This window comes from Pristiophorus japonicus, chromosome 4, assembly GCF_044704955.1.
Source record: "Pristiophorus japonicus isolate sPriJap1 chromosome 4, sPriJap1.hap1, whole genome shotgun sequence".
Lineage (NCBI taxonomy): Eukaryota > Metazoa > Chordata > Chondrichthyes > Pristiophoridae > Pristiophorus > Pristiophorus japonicus.
Genome location: NC_091980.1, coordinates 163262359 through 163284813, shown reverse-complemented (window position 1 = coordinate 163284813; position 22455 = coordinate 163262359). Strand labels below are relative to the sequence as shown.

General features: G+C 47.4%; 1 protein-coding gene across 7 annotated transcripts in view; it reads left to right on the top strand.

The window, feature by feature from the left end:
• Nucleotides 1-22455, top strand: part of LOC139263147 (intelectin-1b-like) — a 393914-nt gene that overhangs the window by 301703 nt on the left and 69756 nt on the right. For 6 of the 7 annotated variants that reach the window (XM_070878770.1, XM_070878769.1, XM_070878767.1 and 3 more), the window contains 2 exons: nt 6491-6594; nt 6962-7415. In XM_070878770.1, the coding sequence (XP_070734871.1) occupies nt 6491-6594; nt 6962-7114 (257 nt within the window). In that variant the 3' untranslated portion in view covers nt 7115-7415. Of the gene's footprint in view, nt 1-6490; nt 6595-6961; nt 7416-22455 lie in introns of those variants that run through there. The other variant, XM_070878771.1, reaches the window with a different exon arrangement.

The window sequence follows — 22455 nt, the reverse complement described above, 5'->3', positions numbered from 1 at the left end:
CAATGACTAAGGGATAAACCCTGGCCAGGACACCAGGGGGGAGAAATTGACTAACCCCCGAAAACGTGCCTGGGGATTTCAGTGTGTGATTAACCCACGCCTGTTCAATGCGTTGCAGGCAGCATGGTAAGTTGGTGCCTGATGCTCTTTTGCATGATCTCTGCATGCAGCCAGCACTAACCCCAATGTTCATTGGCTGCATGTATCAGCAGGGGCCCGATATCTCGAGTGGCCAGTGCTATTTAAAGGCAGACTGCACCTCTTAAAGGGGAGGTGCATTGTGGCTGCAAGAAGTGGTGGGATTTTTTTTAAAGACAACATTGGCTGTGATATTTAGCAATCAGTGGAGGAAGAGAAAAAAGACAGTGAAGATGAAGACACACCATTACTCGATCTTGCACTTCCAGCCACCAGCTCAGAGACTGACACTGCGCGTATTTTAGAGGCTAGGTTTGAGGAGGGACTCTACATGTAATGAGACACCAAGCTTCAGTACACAGGAGCAGGGCAGGGGGAAAGGATAGCGCAGGTTACAGCTCACCAAAGGGCGAGGTCACACACTAGTTCTGCTGCAGAGGACTCAGATGAGGACATCGATGGGCCAGCTACAGAAAAGCTGATGGGCATACAGAACCAGGCGTCTGAACTCAAGGTCAATGGAGCATGGAGGAGTCCAGCATCAACTTGGCATAGAGCTTTGCACAGACCTTGCCAACACAGAACAGGTGGTCATCTCTGTCAGCACATCTGTGGAACCCTCCATGATGCAGTGTCTGCTGGCCGATGTCACAGCTTCCATTGCAGCACAAACAGCTTCAATTGAAATGTCTGAAAGCAGCAGGGGAAGCTCAAACTGCTGCCTTGCAAACTCAGTCTGCTGCTATCGTGGCTCTGGATACCACTGTTCAAAGGGACTTCCAGGGCAAAGCGAAGACATCTCGAACATTGGTCGTTACTGAAGCTGGGGTAAGGTAATTGCTCATTAAAAACTCTCTGTGCATACAGCTTCCTGCGGATAAACCTTCTCCCCCTTCTCCTCCCTCTTTCAGCAGCTTGACCTGCTCTGCTTGGCCTCTCGTCATTCTCCCAGTCATGCTCAATTACAAGAAGAAGGTCTACCAGGCCACACATATCTGGCAGCAACTTGTTCAGCACAAGCTTTTAAATGAACAAAAAAGTGCCAGCATTAACCAAACCACTCCTTGTAGATTACTGAAACTTTCAGCAAGTGTAGGAAAGCTCCAAAAACACGTAAATTGCACCAGCATTCAGAAGAAATAATCCAGCAACTAATCTGAAAGTAGTTCATGATTCCATTAAGTAGCACTGGTGGGGGCCCTTCGTGCCGATTACTGTCGTGTTCAGCAGTGTGAGGCTAAGACAAGGTCGAGGCTGGAACATGGTATTCATAAATTGTAGTGTTGACATCAAATTAGCATTGCATAGTGATTGACATTATAATTTGCCTGCTCTGCAAGTTAGCGACGGACGTTAGGTGCACACTCGCATATCCTTTTACCAAGATGTTGTCCAGTGCACTACCCATCTGAAAGTCACATACCGACAAAACAATGGGTGTTACAGAGCCCAATTTCCCGCCCAGGATTCTAAACAGCGACCATGACAGTGTTGACTAAGGGAGAAATCATGGCAATGGCCCCAGAACTCTACTGCACTTCTTCAAAAAGTGCCACAGGATGTTTTACATCCACCTGAGGAGGTACACCTTGATGATGAACAGTTCAAATGAAATCGGTGCCATTTCCTGCTCTCGCCCTGAACTAGGAAATGTCATTCACTTTGCATCCAATTTCCAATCTTCCCTCACCTTCACATGGTCCATCTCCGACTCTTCCCTTCCCTGCCTCGACTTCTCTGAATCCATTTCTGGGGATAGGCTATCGACCAGTATCCACTATAGGCCCACTGACTCCCACAGCTACCTGGACTACACTTCCTCCCACCCCGCATCCTGTAAGGACTCCCTTCCAATCTCCCAGTTTCTCCATCTCAGTCACATCTGCTCTGACGATGCCACCTTTCACACTACTGCCTCTGACATGTCTTCCTTTTTCCTCAACCGAGGATTCCCCTCCACCATGGTTAACATGGCCCTCGACCGTGTTCGTTCTATTTCCCGCACCTCTGCTCTCACCCTTTCCCCTCCCTCTCAGAACCACGACAGGGTTCCTCTTGTCATAAGAACATCAGAAATAGGAGCAGCAGTAGATCACCTGGCCCCTTGAGCCTGCTCCGCCATTTAATATGACCATGGCTGATCTGATCATGGACTCAGCTCCACTTCCCTGCCTGCTTCCCATAACCCTTTATTCACTTATCGCTTAAAAATCTGCCTATCTCCACCTTAAATATATTCAATGACCCAGCATCCACAGCTCTTTGGGGCAGAGAATTCCACAGATTTACAACCCTCTGAGAGAAGAAATTCCTCCTCAACAGTTTTAAATGGGTGGCCCTTTATTCTAAGACAATGCCCTCTAGTTCCAGTTTCCCCGATGTGGAAATATCCTCACTGCATCCACATTAATGAGCCCCCTCATTATCTTATACTTTTTGATAACATCATCTCTCATTCTTCTGAACTCCAATGAGTATAGGCCCAACCTACTCAACCTATCTTCGTAAATCAACCCCTTCATCTCCGGAATCAACCGAGTGAACCTTCGCTGAACTGCCTCCAATGCAATGTCCTCAATTTTCACCCTATCAGCCTTCATGTTCAACGGATCATTCGCTGTTATTTCCACCACCTTCAGCGTGATCCCACCACCAATCACATCTACCCCTCCCCTCTCTCTCAGCATTCCGAAAGGACCGCTCCCTCCACGACACATTGGTCTATTCCGCAGTAACCCCCATCAGCCCCTCCCCTTCCCACGACACCTTCCCGTACAAGCGCAGGAGATGGAACACCTGCCCTTTTACCTCCTCCCTTCCCACTATCCAGGGCCCCAAATGCTCCTTCCAGGCGAAACAATTATTTACGCATACTTCTTTCATTTTAGTGTACTGTATTCGCTGCTCACGATGTGGTCTCCTCTACTTTGGGGAGACCAAACGCAGATTGAGTGACTGCTTTGCGGAGCACCTCCGTTCAGTCTGTAAGCGTGACCCTGAGCTTCCAGTCGTCTGTCATTTTAATTCCCCGCTCCACTCCCACTGCGACATCTCCATCTTCGGCCTCCTACACTGATCCAGTGAAGCTCAACATGAGCTCGAGGAACAGCACCTCATCTTTCATTAAGGCAATTTACAGCCTTCTCGACTCAACATCGAGTTCAACAAATTCAGATAACCTGTGCCCATTTTTAGCTCCATTCCGCCCCCCGTGCCCACCCGATCTTATGTGCTTATTTTCTCTTTCTCTCCAGTGGCAGCTGGTTAATTATTCTATCATTCACTCCCTATTTAGACTAATCTTTTACTAACTTCTGCCAATACCATTTGAATTCGGCTCATCGTCCCTTTTGTCTCTAATCTCTCCTGCGTTCCACCTTAACACAGACCTTCCCTGTTGTTCTTTCTTCCCCGCCCCCTTTCAGTGCTCCTCAGGATCTGTTCTTTTCAAACATTCGTCAGTTCTGACGAAGGATCATCGACCTGAAACGTTAACTCTGTTTCTCTCTCCACAGATGCTGCCTGAACTGCTGAGTATTTTGCTTTTGTTTTTATGTCCAAGGTGGCCTTGACAAATGGAGCTTTGAACTCTCCTCTAGTTTATGTCTGTTCACTTCTATTAGATAAGAACATAAGAACATAAGAATTAGGAACAGGAGTAGGCCATCTAGCCCCTCGAGCCTGCTTCGCCATTCAATAAAATCATGGCTGATCTGGTCGTGGACTCAGCTCCACTTACCCGCCCTCTCCCCATAACCCTTAATTCCCTTATTGCTTAAAAATCAATCTATCTTTGACTTGAAAACATTCAATGAGCCAGCCTCAACTGCTTCCTTGGGCAGAGAATTCCACAGATTCACAACCCTCTGGGAGAAGAAATTCTTTCTCAACTCGGTTTTAAATTGGCTCCTCCTTATTTTGAGGCTGTGCCCCCTAGTTCTAGTCTCCCCCACTAATGGAAACAACCTCTCTGCCTCTATCTTGTCTATCCCTTTCATGATTTTAAATGTTTCTATAAGATCACCCCTCATCCTTCTGAACTCCAAGGAGTAAAGACCCAGTCTACTCAATCTATCATCATAAGGTAACCCCCTCATTTCTCGAATCAGCCTAGTGAATCGTCTCTGTACCCCTTCCAAAGCTAGTATATCCTTCCTTAAGTAAGGTGACCAAAACTGCACGCAGTACTCCAGGTGCGGCCTTACCAATACCTTATACAGTTGCAGCAACACCTCCCTGCTTTTGTGCTCCATCCCTTTCGCAATGAAGGCCAACATTCCATTTGCCTTCCTGATTACCTGCTGCACCTGCAAACTAACCTTTTGGGATTCATGCACAAGGACCCCCAGGTCCCTCTGCACCGCAGCATGTTGTAATTTCTCCCCATTCAAATAATATTCCCTTTTACTGTTTTTTTCCCCAAGGTGGATGACCACACACTTTCCGACATTGTATTCCATCTGCCAAACCTTAGCCCATTCGCTTAACCTATCCAAATCTCCTTGCAGCCTCTCTGAGTCCTCCACACAACCCGCTTTCCCACTAATCTTAGTGTCATCTGCAAATTTTGTTGCACTACACTCTGTCCCCTCTTCTAGGTCATCTATGTATATTGTAAACAGTTGTGGTCCCAGCACTGATCCCTGCGGCACACCACTAACCACTGATTTCCAACCTGAAAAGGACCCATTTATCCCGACAGATGCCATAGACTTCTGCGAGCCTACCTGGGTGGGTCCGGTGCGGGCGGTGTCCGTGGTGGGTCATGACCCCACTGCTGACTCCATCCCACTGTTGAAAATGAACTTACCTTAATAGGGCCTATTAAGCCACCCAACTTGTTACCCGGCCCAATGAGATGGAGCGGGTCTGGTGATGTCATTCATGATGCGTTTTCAGCCGGGATCTTTAAAGTGATCCCGGACACATTCCATTTGAAGTGTAATCTAACATCGTGCTGTCAGTGCACTACAGCATTGGACTGCTGCAAACACCGACAATGGCTGCACAGAGGCAGTGGGCTGACCCAGGTTCTCTCATGTCTCCTTCCAGATGCTTATGGAGGGAGGCAGAGCATGCAGGGAGCTCCTCTTCCCTTCAGATGGGTGGAAGACACCTCCCCAGGAGACAAGGCAGCCTGGTTGCAGATTGCAGATGATGTCACAAGCAGTGATGTGGTCAGGAGGACCTGGGTGCAGTGCTGTAAACGTTTCAATTATCTCATTAAATCAGGAAACCTCTCATCACATCCCCATCACTCTGCCTTCCGAGTCCTACTCCTGAACATCCTTATTCACACCATACCTTGCACCTCCACCCATCCATCTCTCTCTATCTTCATTATCACATCCCCATCTCACTCGCCACCCCTCACACTTACCCCCACCCTAGTGCAATCATACCAACTAGCAACATATAAGGGAAGCCATTTGTGTGTTTTACCTAATGTTTATGTAAAGTTTCTGTTAATGTGTCAAACATAAAAGGGGCGAAACTGCCCACGCCCCGTTTGGAGGCAGTAACCTTCTGGGACCGGAACATTTATCGCTCGGACCGGAAGTTCAGTCCCCGATGCGGAATTTGGCTCCTTTGCCCCTCAATGGAGGCAGAGCGCTATTGGAGGTGCTCATCGTCCATGGAGGGGGGTTCCTGGGGCGGTAGGGCAGCACTGAGTCCAGGGCCGTGCTCCAGAGCCCCGCCGGCAACATCAGCGAAGGACCAAGGTGGGACAGTATAGACGGCATCCATGTTGATGGAGTAGATTGCAGGTGAAGTACAGATGACAGAAGCATTCTGTCAATGGTGAGTGAGTTCTTCCAATGAGGTGACACTGGATGGAGACTTTGCTGGAAACACTTGCAGCCTGCAGAATCTGTGCTGGAAATGGACTAACCAACAGCTTCTGCTGAGGAAATTGATCATCTGTTGGGTGGGAGCTTTTACTGTACATTGCATGTGTCAAGTAATCAGCTGGAGCAATGACCACGTAACTCCCGCCTCAGGTTGACAGACGTGGTTTCCGAGCTGTGTGAATCCCGTGGCCATGTCAGGAAAATGAAAAATGGCTCTAAGTATCTATAAACTGAAATGGAGCTGTGTTTAACCTGACCTGTCCCTTTTAGACCACTGCTCCCTGAGTGGAAAGGGATTAATAGGCACATTCTGGACTCAAATGCAACTGCTTGAAAGCCACAGTTATCAAGGTCAAAAAACAGCAGAGAATGATTGGATGTTGTCCCTTTTTTTCTACTTGTGATTCTTTGAAGTGTGAGTTCTGAAGCGTGGCAGGTGTGTGCTGGATGTCTACCCTGTTTATATATAAATAATTATGTGTTCTGATATGTGTTTACAGGAGAATTTGAACCTGGCTTTATGCAATTCCGGGTGTTCAACACTGAAAAGGCAGCTCTCGCCATGTGTTCTGGAATGAAAACCAAAGGATGCAATCCAGAACATGTAAGTAAAGGTACTGCATTAGAGAGGGATGACAGAGGAGTGAATAGATGTAACTGGGGATGAGCCAATAGAAAGTAGGAAAAGTCAGTGGACGCAGGGTGGGGGCATCACAGCTGAGGCTGATCCACACACAGATGTTCCAGCAGGAGTCACTAGACAGTGACCAGGAGACAACCCAGGCTAATTTTCCCCTCTCTATCCTAACACTGCCCCAACTGAGATCAACTAACATTGGGGGAATTGAGCCTGGGGCTTTCTTGATCTGTACAGTTCAGGGTTTGCCTCAATACTGCAGTGACTGGTGCCTTTGCCCACTGGACCATCTCTGTACCTGACAGTTAAAATATTTCACATTATTTATTTGTAGTTCTGTATCGGAGGCGGAGGATACTTTCCTGAGGAAAGCCCGAGGCAGTGTGGAGATTTTGCAGCATTTGACTGGAATGGGTACGGCACGGGAATTTATGGCAGTGCAACAACAGCGATCACAGAAGCAGCTGTGCTGATCTTTTACCGTTAACACAATCCACATCTTCACGGATCTCTCTTCCTAGTACACTGAATGATTGAAGGCATTCAGCATTTAAACATTAAAAAATTGGATTTGATATTGTCCTCCGCTCTATTCTGCATTCAGGAATGAGCATAATCCCACAATTGATTGAAGGGGCCAATTGTACAATATTTAGTGCTTGGTGCGGGGGAGAAATCATTAATCACTGATCACGCCAGGGATTTCTGTCAATCATCTTGTATTTAACGCGGAAGTGACTCTTCACCAGATTCCTGATTGTCTCTCAATAAACTAGAATTGTAAATGCTGCCATGTTTCTGTCAGATTGTGTCAGCAGTTTACTGTACCATTCACATTCTAATATTTAGTGACTCGGCACAAAAAGTCTTCTTAGGAATGTGGAGATTTCAGGAAATGGATTTTGGTGACAGATACCTATCAAAGCTAAACTGCCTGTTACCCTAACCCTAACCCTAAATAAGGACAGACAGCAGAGATTGCTGCTCAGATCTCAGTTTAGAAGGACACTTCCTTTCAATGTTGAAAAGCCTGAGTTTCTCCATCTTCCCTCAGGCTTCATGCCTCTGATCTTTAAGCTTTTCTCTGAACTGCCTCCAGAGTTTCAATGGCCCAGAATTTGCGCTCAGAGGCGAAGCAAAGGTGTTCTCCGCTGGCCTCGAAGTACATTTCGCACAAGGATCTCATCATCCTTGTGTCAAGAACTTTAGGTTTACTGACCTTCAATTCAAATCAACGGAAGTTAATGGGGATTCCCTTGTGCAAACTGCTATGATGTCAACAAGCTGTCTGAGCAGCCAATCAAAAGGCAGAATTCTCACAGCCAGCAGACAAGGAAGTGAGTAAACTCTTAAAATTCTACCTTTTAAAAAATGTTACAGAGAGCAAGACAAAGATTGGGGTTTGCACATGGGGAACAGGTAAACCTGAAATAACGATGCACAAACTTAAAAAATATATTTTATTCAAGTTTTTCAAACATTTTAATTGTTATTAAAATGGACAAACTTCACTCTGCACAAAATTAAAATGAGTTTTCCAGGCCCTTAACATTGGTTTAGCAGTAATAACGCTGGCAAAACCCCAGTTACACCTAATCCCTTTAGCTCCAACTTTTAGTGGGGAATTTAACCGTGTAATTACTGCAGAAGAGCTGAATTTTTCATCAGTTTCCCTGGTTTGGGTGATTACACAGATTGCTTGCTTTGTCGGGGTGAGGGCCTGTTTCAGAGCTGTCAATGACAGACCGCAACTTCGTGATTTCCACCTGTGCCTGCGCCAAATCCCAAAGCTGCGGTGAGTTTCAATGGTGGAATGATGGCAAATGCTGCAGTTCACATCATCCCGGCCGTAACATCTGGGCCAATGTCTACCCTGTACCTTAGTGCCCAGAACTTGACAAAGCAGAGTTGTTTTCATGTGAGACTTCATTTTTCATATAAATTGGGAAGAGCAGAGTTGCACAAGCCAGAATGGTAGTGAATTCCTTCAGTGCATTAAAGATAGTGTTCTGGAGCAATATGTTCTAAAACCATAAGAGGGCAGGCCACACTAGATTTAGTAATGAGTAACAAGCCAGACTTAGTAGAAATGATTGCATTTCTATAGCACCTTTCACAATCACCAGACATCTCAAAGTGCTTTACAGCCAACGAGGTACTTTTGGAATGTAGTCGCTATTGTAATGTGGGAAACACAGCAGCCAATTTGCACACAGCAAGCTCCCACAAACAGCAATGTGATAATGGCCAGATAATCTGTTTTTATGATGTTGATTGAGGGATAAATATTGGCCAGGACACCAGGGATAACTCCCCTGCTCTTCTTCGAAATAGTGCCATGAGATCTTTTACATCCACCTGAGAGCGCTGACAGGGCCTCGGTTTAAAGTCACATGCGAAAGATGGCACCTCAGATAGTGCAGCACTCCCTCAGCACTGCACTGGATTGTCAGCCTAGACTTGAACCCACAATCTTCTAACTCAAAGGCAAGTGTGCTGCCCACTGAGCCACAGTTGACACTTAACAGTCTAACAATAAGGGAACATTTATCTAACAGTGATCATAATATGACCAAATTCAATGTTAGGTTAGAAAAGGAGAAACATAACACATAGATTTTGGTAAGGCTAACTTTAACGTGATAAGGCAGAGACTGACGTCAGCAAACTGGTCAAAACCGGTATCAGATGAACTGAAGGAGATATTCAAAAATAATTTAGCTTAAAACCAGTATATACCCCTATGCAGCAAGAACTCTACTTACCAAAGAAAACAGCCATGGTCAACATAAGGAATGAGAGATAACATAAAACAAAAGGAAAACATACAAAAGTGCAAAGAATAATGTCGATCCAGGGGACTGGGAGAGAAATAAAGAACAGCAAAGGAAGACGAACAAAGATAGTAAGAGCTGTAAAAAGGAAATACAGAAAGAAACTTGCAAGGGATATTAAGATGAACACAAAAAGTATTTACTGTTATATTAGAAGAAAAAGGGTAGTCATGGGTAATGTGGGCCCTTTAAAACCAGATGAGGGCAATACTGCAAATGTAAATAAGGAAGCGGCACTTACTGTGTGTCCGTCTCCACAGCAGAGGAAGAGGATAACATACCTGACATTCCAGGGAAAGTAATATGAATCAAGGACTGGAACTCACTAAAGTTAATGTAAGTGAGAAAGCAGTATTAGAAAAAATAATGGCATTAATGACTGACAAATTCCCAGGACCTGTTGGATTCCACCCTAGGGTTTAGGTGGGGAAATTGCAGATGTTTTAGCTATAATCTTCCAAAGCTCTCTTGATTCAGGAATTGTCCCATTAAATTTGAAAATTACAAATGTAACTCTTTTATTTAAGAACGGTGAGCGAGCGAGAAACCAGGAAATTAAAGACCTGTTAGTCTATTGTGGGGAAGTTATCGAATCTATAATTAAGGATAGATTGAATGAACACTTAGAGAAATATGAGCTAATTAGAGATTTGCAATGGGTAGATCATGTCTAACAAACTTAATTGAATTGTTTGAACAAGTAATTGAAGTAGTAGACAGGGAATGTCTATGGCTGAAGTACATATGGACTTACAGAAAGCATTCGATAAGGTTCCACATAAGAGATTGTTAGCTAACATTAAAGTTCGTGGAATTGAAGGCAAATTATTCACCTGATTAGAAGATTGGTTAGGCGGTGGAAGGCAGAGGGTAGGGATAATGGGTATGTTTGTGAATTCAAAGGAAGTGACGAGTGGTGTCCCACAAGGATCTGTGCTGCGGCCTCAACTCTTCTCTATATTCATTAGTGGCTTAGATAACATAATAGAAAATCAATATCCCAATTTTCCGATGACACAAAAATAGGTGGTATTGTAAGTGGTGTAGACCAGAGCATATCATTACAAAGAGGTGTTGATAGATTAAATGAGTGGTCAAAGCTGTGGCAGATAAGTATGAAGTCATCAATTTTGGTCCAAAATAGGATAGATCCGAGTATTTTTTAAATGTTGAACAACTAGAACAGTGGAGGTACAAAGAGATTTAGGGGTCCATGTACACAGATCACAAAAATGTAGTGGTCAGGTACAAAAAATAATCAGAAAGCCTCGTCAAATGTTAGCCTTTACATCTAGAGGGATAGAATATAAAGGGGAAGTTAGTTAGACCACATCTGGAGTACTGTGAACAGTTCTGGGCACCACTCCTTAGAAAGGATAGATTGGCCTTTGAAGGAATGCATTCGGCAGAATGTTACCAGAGCTCCAAGTGTTAAATTATGCGGACCGATCACGTAAACTACACATGTATTCCCTGAAATGTAGAATGCTAAAGGGTGTTTGGATTGAGGTTTTTAGGATTTTGAAATGAATTGATGGTTAGATAGAAAGAAACTTTTCCACCGGTGTGGGAGTCAAGGGCAAGAGGACATAACCTTAAAATCAGAGCCAGGCCATTCAGGAGAGAAGTTAGGAGCCACTTCTTCAGATAAAGGGTGATAGAAGTGTGGAACTCTCTCCCACAAAAAGCTGTAGATGCGAGCTCAACTAATAATTTGAAATCGAAGATCTCTAGATATTAAGGGATATAGAGCCAAAGTGTGTAGATGGAGTTAGGGTACAGATCATTGATGGCGGGACAGGCTTGAGGGGGTAAATGGGAATGGTAGCATAGTGGTTATGTTAGTGGACTAGTAATCCAGAGACCTGGACTAATGATCTGGAGATATGAGTTCAAATCTGTGGCAGCTGTGGAATTTAAATTCAGTTAATTAAATAAGTCTGGAATAAATAGCTCGTATCCATGAAATGGTGACCATGAAACTACTGGATTGTCGTAAAAACCCATCTGGTTCACTCATGTCCTTCAGGGATGGAAATCTGCCGTCCTAACCTGGTCTGGCCTATATGTGACTCCAGACCCACAGCAATGCGGGTGGCTCTTAACTGCCCTCTGAGTTGTACCAAACGCTACAAAGAAGTACCACCACATGGACTGCAGCGGTTCAAGAAGGCGGCTCACCACCAGCTTCTCAAGGGCACTTAGGGATGGGCAATAGATGTTGGCCTTGCCAGCCATGTCCACAACCCGTGAATAAATAAATTAAAACATGGCCTACTCCTATTCCTATGGGCTGGACTTTCCACTGATGATCGCTGGGCTCTCGCCCATCTATTGCCAAAATAGGCAGGCTATCACCCATTTTACCTAAAAGTGGAAAGTTGGGCCGGAAAATTGCCCAAAGATCGCCAGCCCAACTTTCGGCACAGAAGAATTTCACATCGCCGAGGTGATCGCCCACCACAACTTTCAGCACATCGCCCACACATTGCCGGGCTGATCTCTCACCGAGACGATCACTGGAGAAAAGCTGCTCCCAGTGGGCACTGTTCATAGGACTCAGCACTACAGACACCATTTTGAATGTCGGAGGAAGTGAGAGGCTGCTTGAAGAAGGGGCTTATCAGGAGAAATAATTTGTGAGTTATTTTATGGGCATTACTGACTCTTTGGCAATCAACTTTCACATTTCTATTTATTGAGGACTAAATTTGGGGCATTTATAGCAATAGTGATGGGGTCTGTAACTTCTCTACCATTATTGGTGAATACGCACATGCTGGAGACTGAAGATGGGTTTATTGAAGAGCATCCCAATCAAAGAGATGGCAGACTGATGCCGAGGAGGAGACCTTACACCCGACAAACTTACAGAAAAAGCAATCATACCTGAACTTGTCCGATAAAACATGCTGCACTTCCGAAAGTAGATCATCAGTGAGATATGCCAGCTCATCAAGGGAGATCTGCAGCCTACCAGCACCATCAGGACTGCACTGCCCGTTGAGTGCGGCACTTTCCTTCTATGCATCAGGTTCCTTTCAGGCCTCAGGCAACATTTTTGGTATCTCTCAGTATGCCACACATTGCTCCATTCGACAGATGACTGAAGCCCTTTACGCGTGCAGGATGGACTTTATAAGCTTCCCTATGACCAGGGAGCCACAGACTGGGAGGGCTTTGAGTTTCTTGAGAATAGCAAACTTCCCAAAGGTGCAGGGAGCCCTGAGAATACCTTGCGGAGGTGTTTCATAACCGAAAGGGATTCCACTCCCTGAATGTGCAGCTGGTTGTCGACCACAAGCAAATAATCATGGCAATAAATGAACATTTTTCAGAGAGCATCCATGATGTGCACAGCTTGCGTGAGAGCACTGTCTCTGACCTGTTTAACAGTCAGCCACAAAGTCACGGTTGGATGCTGGGGGATAAAGGATATAGCCTTGCCATCTGGCTCATGACCCCTCTGCATAACCCCCAGATGGAAGACGAGAAGCGCTACAATGAAAGCCATATAGCTACACGCAATATCGTCGAAAAGACAATTGGAGTGCTGAAGCAGGGCTTCAGATGCCTGGACCATTCTGGAAGTAGCCTGCAATACCACCCTGACCAGGTCGCTGAGTTTATTGTGGTATGCTGCAAGTTACATAGCCGAGCTATAAGGAGAGGACAACAATTGCCAGATAGGAAGAGGCAGACGAGGAGGAAGAGGAGGAGGATAATGAGGACCTCGGGGAGTACTATCAGCCTGACGATGTACCCCTGCCCCCACACCACCCTGCCCCCACACCACCCCGCCCCCACACCGCAACTCCCCCCCAACCCCTGCAAGACTGGAAAAGCCCCGTGGGAATTACGCAGCTGCAAGACCCTTTCGTCGGCAATTCATAAATGAACGCTTTGCATGAACTTACATTGATGACAGTTACAGTTATGGAAAGACAACAGTTGCAGTTGCATTACATTGCATCCTTGCCTGGCCTCACCTAGCCTGGCCATTGTTTTCCAACAATTGTATTCATGTTTTACCTTACCTTACGTTATTAGAAGATAATGCGCAACAATTGTAAAATTCAATGAAAAATTTGAATAATTTAACAGTAATTATCTTTTTTTGAACTGTAACACCCCTCCCCCCACCCCCAACAATCACCTAACAATAAATTTTAAAAACAATAGTAAATACACAACAATAATAACAACAATAAAACCCCCCCTCCCTACCTGCAGCCACACTTCCCTCCAGATCCTGTACCCCCCGTGTCTAAGCCCCCCGTTTGAATCCCTGGGTAACGGGACGATGATGACTTGCAGCAGGCGAGATGAAGACTTCCTGCTGTGGGGGGCAGGGAGGAGGTGACGGTGGTAGGATCCTCTCAGGGGGTGGTATGCAATATGCGAGCAGGCACCCAGGACATGTTCCCCGTGAACATACCAAACGCCTGGTGGTGCAGTCCGAAGCCGGGTCGCTTGGCCCAGAGTTCCTTGAGGTCACCCTGCGAGGCCATCTGCAGTCTCTCCCACTGAAAGATAGCAGCCTTCCACCAGCCATGTTGCAGTCACTGGGGTAGCATTGAGTAAGAGCCTTAGGATAGGCAAAGGCACATGCAAGACAGTAAGTAAAGGAATGCACAATAGTGATTAGTTACATTTTTGATGTAATATTGGATGCATATATGGAGAATGTTTGATCAGAAAGTTTGACTTGTGGGGTGTTTTATTTCAGCATTGTGGCCAAGAGGACACTGTGACGGTCACTAACAGAGGAAAGGTAAGGTGTGGAAATAATGTTGAATGGGGAATTAGAGTTGTGTTCAATCGAACCACAGCCGGACGATTTGACCCCGGATATCCCGGTGAGAAAGCGGCTGTCTGGCTTGCCTCCGTCTTTCTGCCTCCTCATCCTCCACCCTCTCCTCCTCCTCCTGAGCTGGTGGCCGTATCCCCGATGGCAGGGGCTGTGCCCTCACGATGGCCAGTTCTGGAGGATACAGCACACCGCCACGAACTGCGTCGCACGCTCTGGTGGGTACTGTAGGGCTCCTCCAGAGCGATCCAGGCTTTGGAACCATTACTTCTGCTCCATGATGTTTTATGTGGCAGCTTGGCTCTCATTGTAAGCATGCTGCCCACGTGTGGTTGGGTAGCGGTGTGGAATCATGAGCCAGGTGGTCAAGGGATAGATCTTGTCACCCAGTCACCACCCTCTGGTTTGAGGTGGCTCAAAGACTGAGGGAACAGCAAATGGCGCAAAGAAAAAGCATCATGACTGCTGCCAGGATTGTCGGCATTCACCATCATGATGTGCTGAGCATGGTCGCACAACAACTGCACATTTAATGAGTGGAAACCTTTGTGGTTGCGGTACATCTTACATCTCAGCATTTAGAAGCGGAACCCACAAAACCATGTGTCTGCACTTGATGGCGCTCTGCACCTGCTCTGGTCAGACAGAAGTCAATGAAATCCCCTCTTCTGGCACAAAGAGCTTCTGTCACCTCTCTTATGCAGCCCCGCAGTCTGCGCAGCCCCCGACCTGAGAGCATCAGCGGAGCAGGCCGGGGAGCGGAAGGAGCAGCATGGCAGCGTACCACTCCAGGGAGCAGCATGTGCTGGAGCAGGAGAACAATGGCAGGGAAAAGGGATGACATCAAGGTCCAGGTCGGCGCGTGGGCGGATACTGAAGGAGCGGCGAGGTCGGGGCAAAGGAGCGGCGACAGATTGTAGAGGGAGATGATCGGGGACCTGGAGAGGCTTGAGTTTGGGGCGCAGAAGAGGCGAGAGCCCAGGGCAGCACAGGCCAGCCCACACTGCGATATGTGTTATGTGTGCACACTAGGTCTGTGCAGCAGAGCTGGTCTCCAGTCGTATTGGTTAACCCTTGCCACTGGCCCAAGATCTCGCTCTGTCAAGCCTGTGTGGTGGCTGGATTGCAACGGTCACCCCACGTTAAAAAAATCCACGCACAGGCATCTTCCACCCTTCAAGATTTAGTTCGGACCTGGAATTTTAGGTCCATCATTGAAACACCTTAGAACTTTTTAATGTGGAAGCAAGTCATCCTCGATTGGTGGGACTGCCTACGATGATGCTATGCAGCAGTGGATGGTGAACTGCTAGATGTTACAGATGTTGCCTGCTCCAGCCTGGAAGGATCCCGATGTGAAGAAATTCAGGGCCATGCTTACCTTCACAGTTGCTGGCAGCGCTGACCTTGCCCTGGAGAGAGGTTGCAGGTCTGGTTGCAAGAGGCAACAGAGTTCTGTGGGCACCTCCTTCGGAAAGCACAGATGCCTCACACACTGCTCCTAGCTCAGGTTGTGGTAAGGCCTCCTGCTGAGACCTTCTCCCCCTCCTCCTCCATTCCTCTAAGATCAGCTTGTCCTCTTCTTTGCTGCCTCTGCTCGTGATCCCTGTTATGCTGCAGGCAGCGGGGGATAACAACAAGAGCTGGGAGCAAGTGGTCTGACCAGAACCCTTGAAGTCAGAAACAAGGCCTTCTCCACTTGCAGCACCACTGCCTGTCCCCTGACTAACTTTGAAGACCTCGAGAAAGCTCGAAAATGTTCTAGAAACTTACACAGAGCCATTAGAAATCAAAAAGCAAGTTACGTGAATGTTGTTGATAATCCCCTTAATTAGCGCCGGTGGGGGTGAATATTCCCTCTAATTATTTTTTAACAGGCTGTACGGCCCTTTCAGAATTCCGCGCATGTGCAGTTTGTCCATTTAAAAGCGTGAGCCGTCTGCACGGGACCTCCAGAGCGCTGAGCGACTGCGCAGCTTGAAGGGTACATTGGTGAGGGTCCTTCCTGCTGCTGAATGTAAGTTTAGCTGTGCGAGGTTCGGAGAGAGCGTTAGCTTCAGCAATGATGATGAAAATGGCAGCAATGGTGTCAAATCAACGTTGTACCCTGATTGACGTCACAATGTTTTGGCTCAGCTATTTGAGCCAAAACGTTCAGGATGGTCCCATAATTCAATCCCTGCTCTGTCCTGAGTTGACTGATCTCAGCAAGGATTGTAGTAGGGTCACAACAATTGACTTCATAGAACATAGAAACATAGGTACAGGAGCAGACCATTCAGCCCATCAAGTCTGTCCCATCATGGCTGATTTGTAACTCAATGTCATTTACCCGTCTTTGTTCCATATCCCTTAATACCCATTACCTAACAAAAATCGATCAGTCTTAGTCTTGAAAATATCAGTTGACCCAGTATCAACAACCATTTGAGGGAGACAGTTCAAGATCCTACTACACTTTGTGTGAAAAAATGCTTCCTGATTTCATTCCTGTAGCGCCTATCTCTAATGTTAAGATTGTGCCGCCACGAGAGGAAATCATTTCTCTGTATCTACCCGATTGAATCCATTTATCATGTTAAACAGCTCGATGACAATGAATGCTCAACAGTGTAAACCCAAGGGAATACAAGTCAAGTCTAAGCAATTTGTTCTCATAATTTAACCCTTTAAGCCCTGGTATCTGCTGCCGGACTTGCATTGCATCCCCTTTAAGGTCGATATATTTTTCCTGAGCTGCGGTGCCCAAAACTGAACTCAGTGCTCCAGATGAGATCTAACCAAGGCCCAGTACAAACTGAAGCATAATTTCCTCACTTTTGTATTCCAACCCAAGGGCTAGATTTTCCCCTTTTTTGCATGCTTAATGCCAACTTAATGTCCATTTTAGAGTTGAAATGTCGTATAACGCCTAGATATCGCCCATTTAGCCACAAAATGGAAACTGAGCATTACTTTCCCCATGTGTGTAACGGCGGGAAAGTATAAAACCACCCGCCAACTTTTTTTGGGAGGAATCATCAGAATGGGCGAAATCAACGGCCATAATATCGCCCAGCGTTAGTTTCTGCACGGAATTAACGCCGAGATTCAATAATACCGACCGCCCACTTTTTTTTGTCGTCAAGATCACATTTGCCAAAACTAACGCCCAGGAGATCGCCCAGCATCACTTTCACCACCTCGTACACATATCACCCACAATATCGCTCGCCCAAAAAACCGCCCGGAATAAGTGGAACTGTTCTGAATGAATCACAGCGTTATGGACGCCATGTTCCTCATCACATGTTGCATCATTTGAAAGGCTGCCCGGTTTCAACCTCAGGGGAGGTCGGATGTACTCTGGAGATCTTTGGAGGCGATGTGAACATCAGTTCAAACATGTTTATCATACTGTGAACGATTGGAACTTAATAGGTGTCTTCGTCGGTGTCATGTATTCAACCAGCATTGTAACCCATGTATAAACTGACCTAAGTTGTACACCGTGAGAACACTGACCACAAGGTGGGAGACACTCCGAACCTGGACCTTCAGGTATAAAAGGGGAAGCTCCACCCACCTTCATCACTTGAGTGCTAAGGAATAAAGGACAGGTCACAGACTGACCTTCTCTCAAGCATGGGCCTCGTGTGCATTTATACTGTGTAGTAAGGACGTATCAATGGCGACAAGAAACTGGGATTTAAACCACGCGAGCATGGCCACTAGCAGAACAGACGAGAGGTACTGTGTTAAAGAATGGTTGGGACAGAGATTCAACATTGTTAAAGCAGCACACAGTTCTCCAGGCAGACAAGGGCAGTCAGGCATGCCCCAACATGTAGTCGAACCCAGAGGGGGAGTTCGACAGAGACAATGGCAAGGGACCTTTTGTTTCAAACCGCAACTCATGCTGGAGGCATGGAGGCATACATTCAGCTGGAGTTTGCAGAAATGAGCAAAATACCTGCAGAAATTGCAGAAATGGACACTGGGGGAAATCGCTGGAAGGTGAAGTTCAGCAAGTTCATGTGGAGCACGTATACAGTTCATACACCAGGACGCCACCGATAATGATAAAAGTGCTCCTCAATGGCATCCCAGTATCAATGGAGTTAGACACGGGTGCCAGCCAGTCCCTGATGGGTATCAAACAGTTCGAAAAGTTGTGGGCATCCAAGGCCAGGAGGCCAAAATTATCGCCGATTGACGCACAGCTACGGACTTACACAAAGCAGATCATTCCGGGGCTGGGCAGCGCCACGGTAGTCGTGACCCACAAAGATTCGGAGAACAGGTTGCCACTCTGGATTGTCCCAGGGGACGGTCCCGCACTACTGGGGAGGAGTTGGCTTGCTGTCATGAACTGGAAAAGGGGCGATGTCAATGCAATTTCCTCTGTGGAGCGAGTATCATGCTCACAGGTCCTGGACAAATTTGACTCATTATTTCAACCCGGCATTGGCACTTTCATGGGGGCCAAGGTAGTGATTCACATAAACCCGGACGCCAGACCAGTACACCACAAGGCCAGAGCGGTGCCGTACGTGATGCGGGAAAAGATAGAAGGCAAATTGGACCGCCTGTTGAGGGAAGGCATCATCTCGCCAGTCGAATTCAGTGACTGGGCGAGCCCGATTGTGCCAGTGCTCAAGGCGGATGGGTCGGTCAGGATATGTGGCGATTACAAGGCCACCGTCAATCGGGTGTCACTCCAAGACCAGTACCCGCTACCGAGAGCGGAGGACCTCTTTGCGACGCTATCCGGTGGCAAACTTTTTTCAAAATTGGACCTTACCTCAGCTTACATGACACAGGAGCTGGCGAGTGAGTCGAAGAAGCTGACCACTATCACGACACACAAGGGGTTGTTTGAGTACAACAGATGTCCGTTCGGGATTCGCTCGGCCACTGCGATCTTCCAACGAAATATGGAAAGCCTCCTCAAGTCGATTCCAGGGACGGTGGTTTTTCAGGACGACATCCTCATTACGGGTTACGATAATGAAGAACACCTCCACAAACTGGAGGAGGTGCTACGCAGACTGGACCGGGTAGGTCTGCGACTGAAAAAGGTGAAGTGCATCTTCCTAGCTCCAGAGGTAGAATTCCTGGGGATGAGGGTAGCAGCAGACGGGATCAGCCCGACTGCATCCAAGACGGAAGCGATCCATAGAGCATCCAGACCCCGTAACACGACGGAGCTGCGTTCGTTCCTGGGGCTCCTGAATTATTTTGGTAACTTCCCAAATTGAGCACGCTGCTAGAGCCGCTACACGTGCTCCTACGCAAAGGTTGCGAATGGGTCTGTGGGGGACAGCCAGGAAAGGGCTTTTAATAGAGCACGCAATTTGTTATGTTCCAACAATCTGTTAACGCTATATGACCCATGTCAGAAACTTGTGTTAACGTGCGATGCGTCGTCCTATGGTGTCGGGTGTGTGTTGCAGCATGTGAATGCCAAGGGTCAGTTACAGCCGGTAGCTTATGCCTCCAGGAGTCTGTCCCAGGCAGAAAGGGGCTACGGGATGGTCGGAAAGGAGGCGCTCGCATGTGTATATGCGGTAAAGAAAATGCACCAGTACCTGTTTGGCAGGAAATTTGAGCTAGAGACAGATCACAAACCCCTAACGTCGCTTTTGGCCGACAACAAGGCCATAAATGCAAACGCATCGGCCCGCATACAGAGGTGGGCACTCACGTTAGCTGTCTATGACTACACAATTCGGCACAGACCGGGCACCGAAATCTGCGCCGCTGCACTCAGCAGGCTCCCACTAGCCACCACTGAGGGGGCTCCCGAGCATGGTGCTGAGATGGTCATGGATGTTGAAGCTTTCGGAAGCGAAGGCTCACCCGTAACAGCCCGTCAGATTAAAGTCTGGACAAATAGAGACCCGCTATTGTCTCTAGTCAAGAAATGTGTCCTGAATGGGGACTGGGCAGCCATGTACAGGGCATGCCCTGAGAAATTTAAACCATTTCACAGGCGCAAGGATGAACTCTCGATTCAGGCCGATTGCCTACTGTGGGGAAACCGCGTAGTCATGCGCCAGATGGGCAGAGAGGTGTTCATCAGAGAACTCCACAATGGACACCCAGGCATTGTCACGATGAAGGCAATTGCCAGGTCACACGTTTGGTGGCCAGAGATTGACGCAGATCTGGAACTTTGTGTTCGCAGGTGCAACACGTGTGCCCAGCTGGGCCATGCGCCCAGGGAAGCCCCCCTTAGCCCCTGGCCATGGCCTGCCAAGCCTTGGTCACGCATCCATGTAGACTACGCTGGTCCTTTCATGGGAAAAATGTTTTTGGTTGTAGTAGACGCCCACTCCAAATGGATCGAGTGTGACATTTTAAATTCAAGCACATCCTCTGCCACGGTAGAAAGTCTACGGGCAATGTTCGCCACCCACGGTCTACCGTACATCTTGGTCAGCGACAATGGCCCGTGCTTCACAAGCACTGAATTCCAAGACTTCATGGCAGGCAATGGAATTAACCATGTTGGAACGGCACCGTTCAAGCCGGCCTCAAACGGCCAGGCAGAACGAGCAGTGCAGATAATCAAACAGGGGATGCTCAGATTCCAATGGGGTTCCCTACAAACCCGCTTATCACGCCTCCTGTTGGCCTCTCGATCCCGACCACACTCGCTCACAGGGATTCCACCCGCAGAGCTACTAATGAAAAGGACGCTCAAAACCCGATTATCCCTTATACACCCCACCATGAAAGAAATTGTCGAGAGCAGGCGTCAGTCACAATATCACTACCATGACAGGAATGCGAGGGCGCGATGTACTGATGTAAATGATCCTGTTTTTGTCCTCAACTACGCTGCAGGGCCCAAATGGCTCACAGGCACTGTGGTTGCCAAAGAGGGATATAGGATTCTGGTAGTTAAACTTACCAATGGACAAATCTGTCGCAAACACGTGGATCAAACAAAAAGGAGGTCAAGCAACCCCATAGAAGCAGCAGAGGAAGAACACGATATAGAGTTCACTCCACCACAGGTGACCGAACACCGGAACCAAAGGGAGGAGAGCCCAGTCACTGTGGGCAGTCCGGACAGGCCTGAGGCACTGCAAACAGCAGACACTCAGGCCAGCGGCCAACAACCGGAGCCCCAACTCAGGCGCTCGACAAGGGAGCGTAAACCACCAGAGAGACTCAACCTGTGATCCCAATAAGACTTTGGGGGGGGAAGGTGATGTCATGTATTCAACCAGCATTGTAACCCATGTATAAACTGACCTAAGTTGTACACCGTGAGAACACTGACCACTAGGTGGGAGACACTCCTAACCTGGACCTTCAGGTATAAAAGGGGAAGCTGCACCCACCTTCATCACTTGAGTGCGAAGGAATAAAGGACAGGTCACAGACTGACCTTCTCTCAAGCATGGGCCTTGTGGCCATTTATACTGTGTAGTCAGGACGTATCAGTTGGGACATTCATTCTTTTGTGACCAATCGGTGGAAAACAGAAAGCTATTGCAAATGGGCCTGTCCTTTCTCACCCTCTCTTGATGACCAATTACATGCTGCAGACTCCAGATGGCCGAAGGTATGCTCCACAACATTATGTGCCCAATGAAAGATGTGCCAGACTGATGAGGAGGACCTGACGTTACACCACCCACAAGTACAGGGAGAAACAGTCTTACCTCAACTTACCCGACACCACCTGCCTTCGGAGACTGTGCTTCCACAAAGAGGTTATCACTGAGGTATGCCAGCTCATAAGGGGAGATCTGCAGCCTGCCAGCACCATCAGTACTGCACTGTCCATCGAGGTCAAAATCACTGCGGCACTGTCGTTCTACGAGTCAGGTTCTTTTCAGGCCTTAGCTGGTGCCATTTGCGGTCTGTCTCAGCATGCCACACATTGCTGCATTAGACAGGTCACTGAAGCCCTGTACGCACACAGGATGGACTTTATCAGCTTCCCTATGACCAGGGAGGCTCAGCCTGAGCGGGCTTTAGGATTCTACCTAATTGCTAGCTTCCCCAAGGTGTAGGGAGCAATAGACTGTATGCACATTATGATGCGGGCACCTTTTCAGGATGCAGAGGTTTTCAGGAACTGCAAGAGATTCCACTCCCTGAATATGCAACTCGTTGATGATCACCAGCAAATTATTATGGCAGTGAATGCTAAATTTCCGGGCAGCATCCATGATGCTCACATCC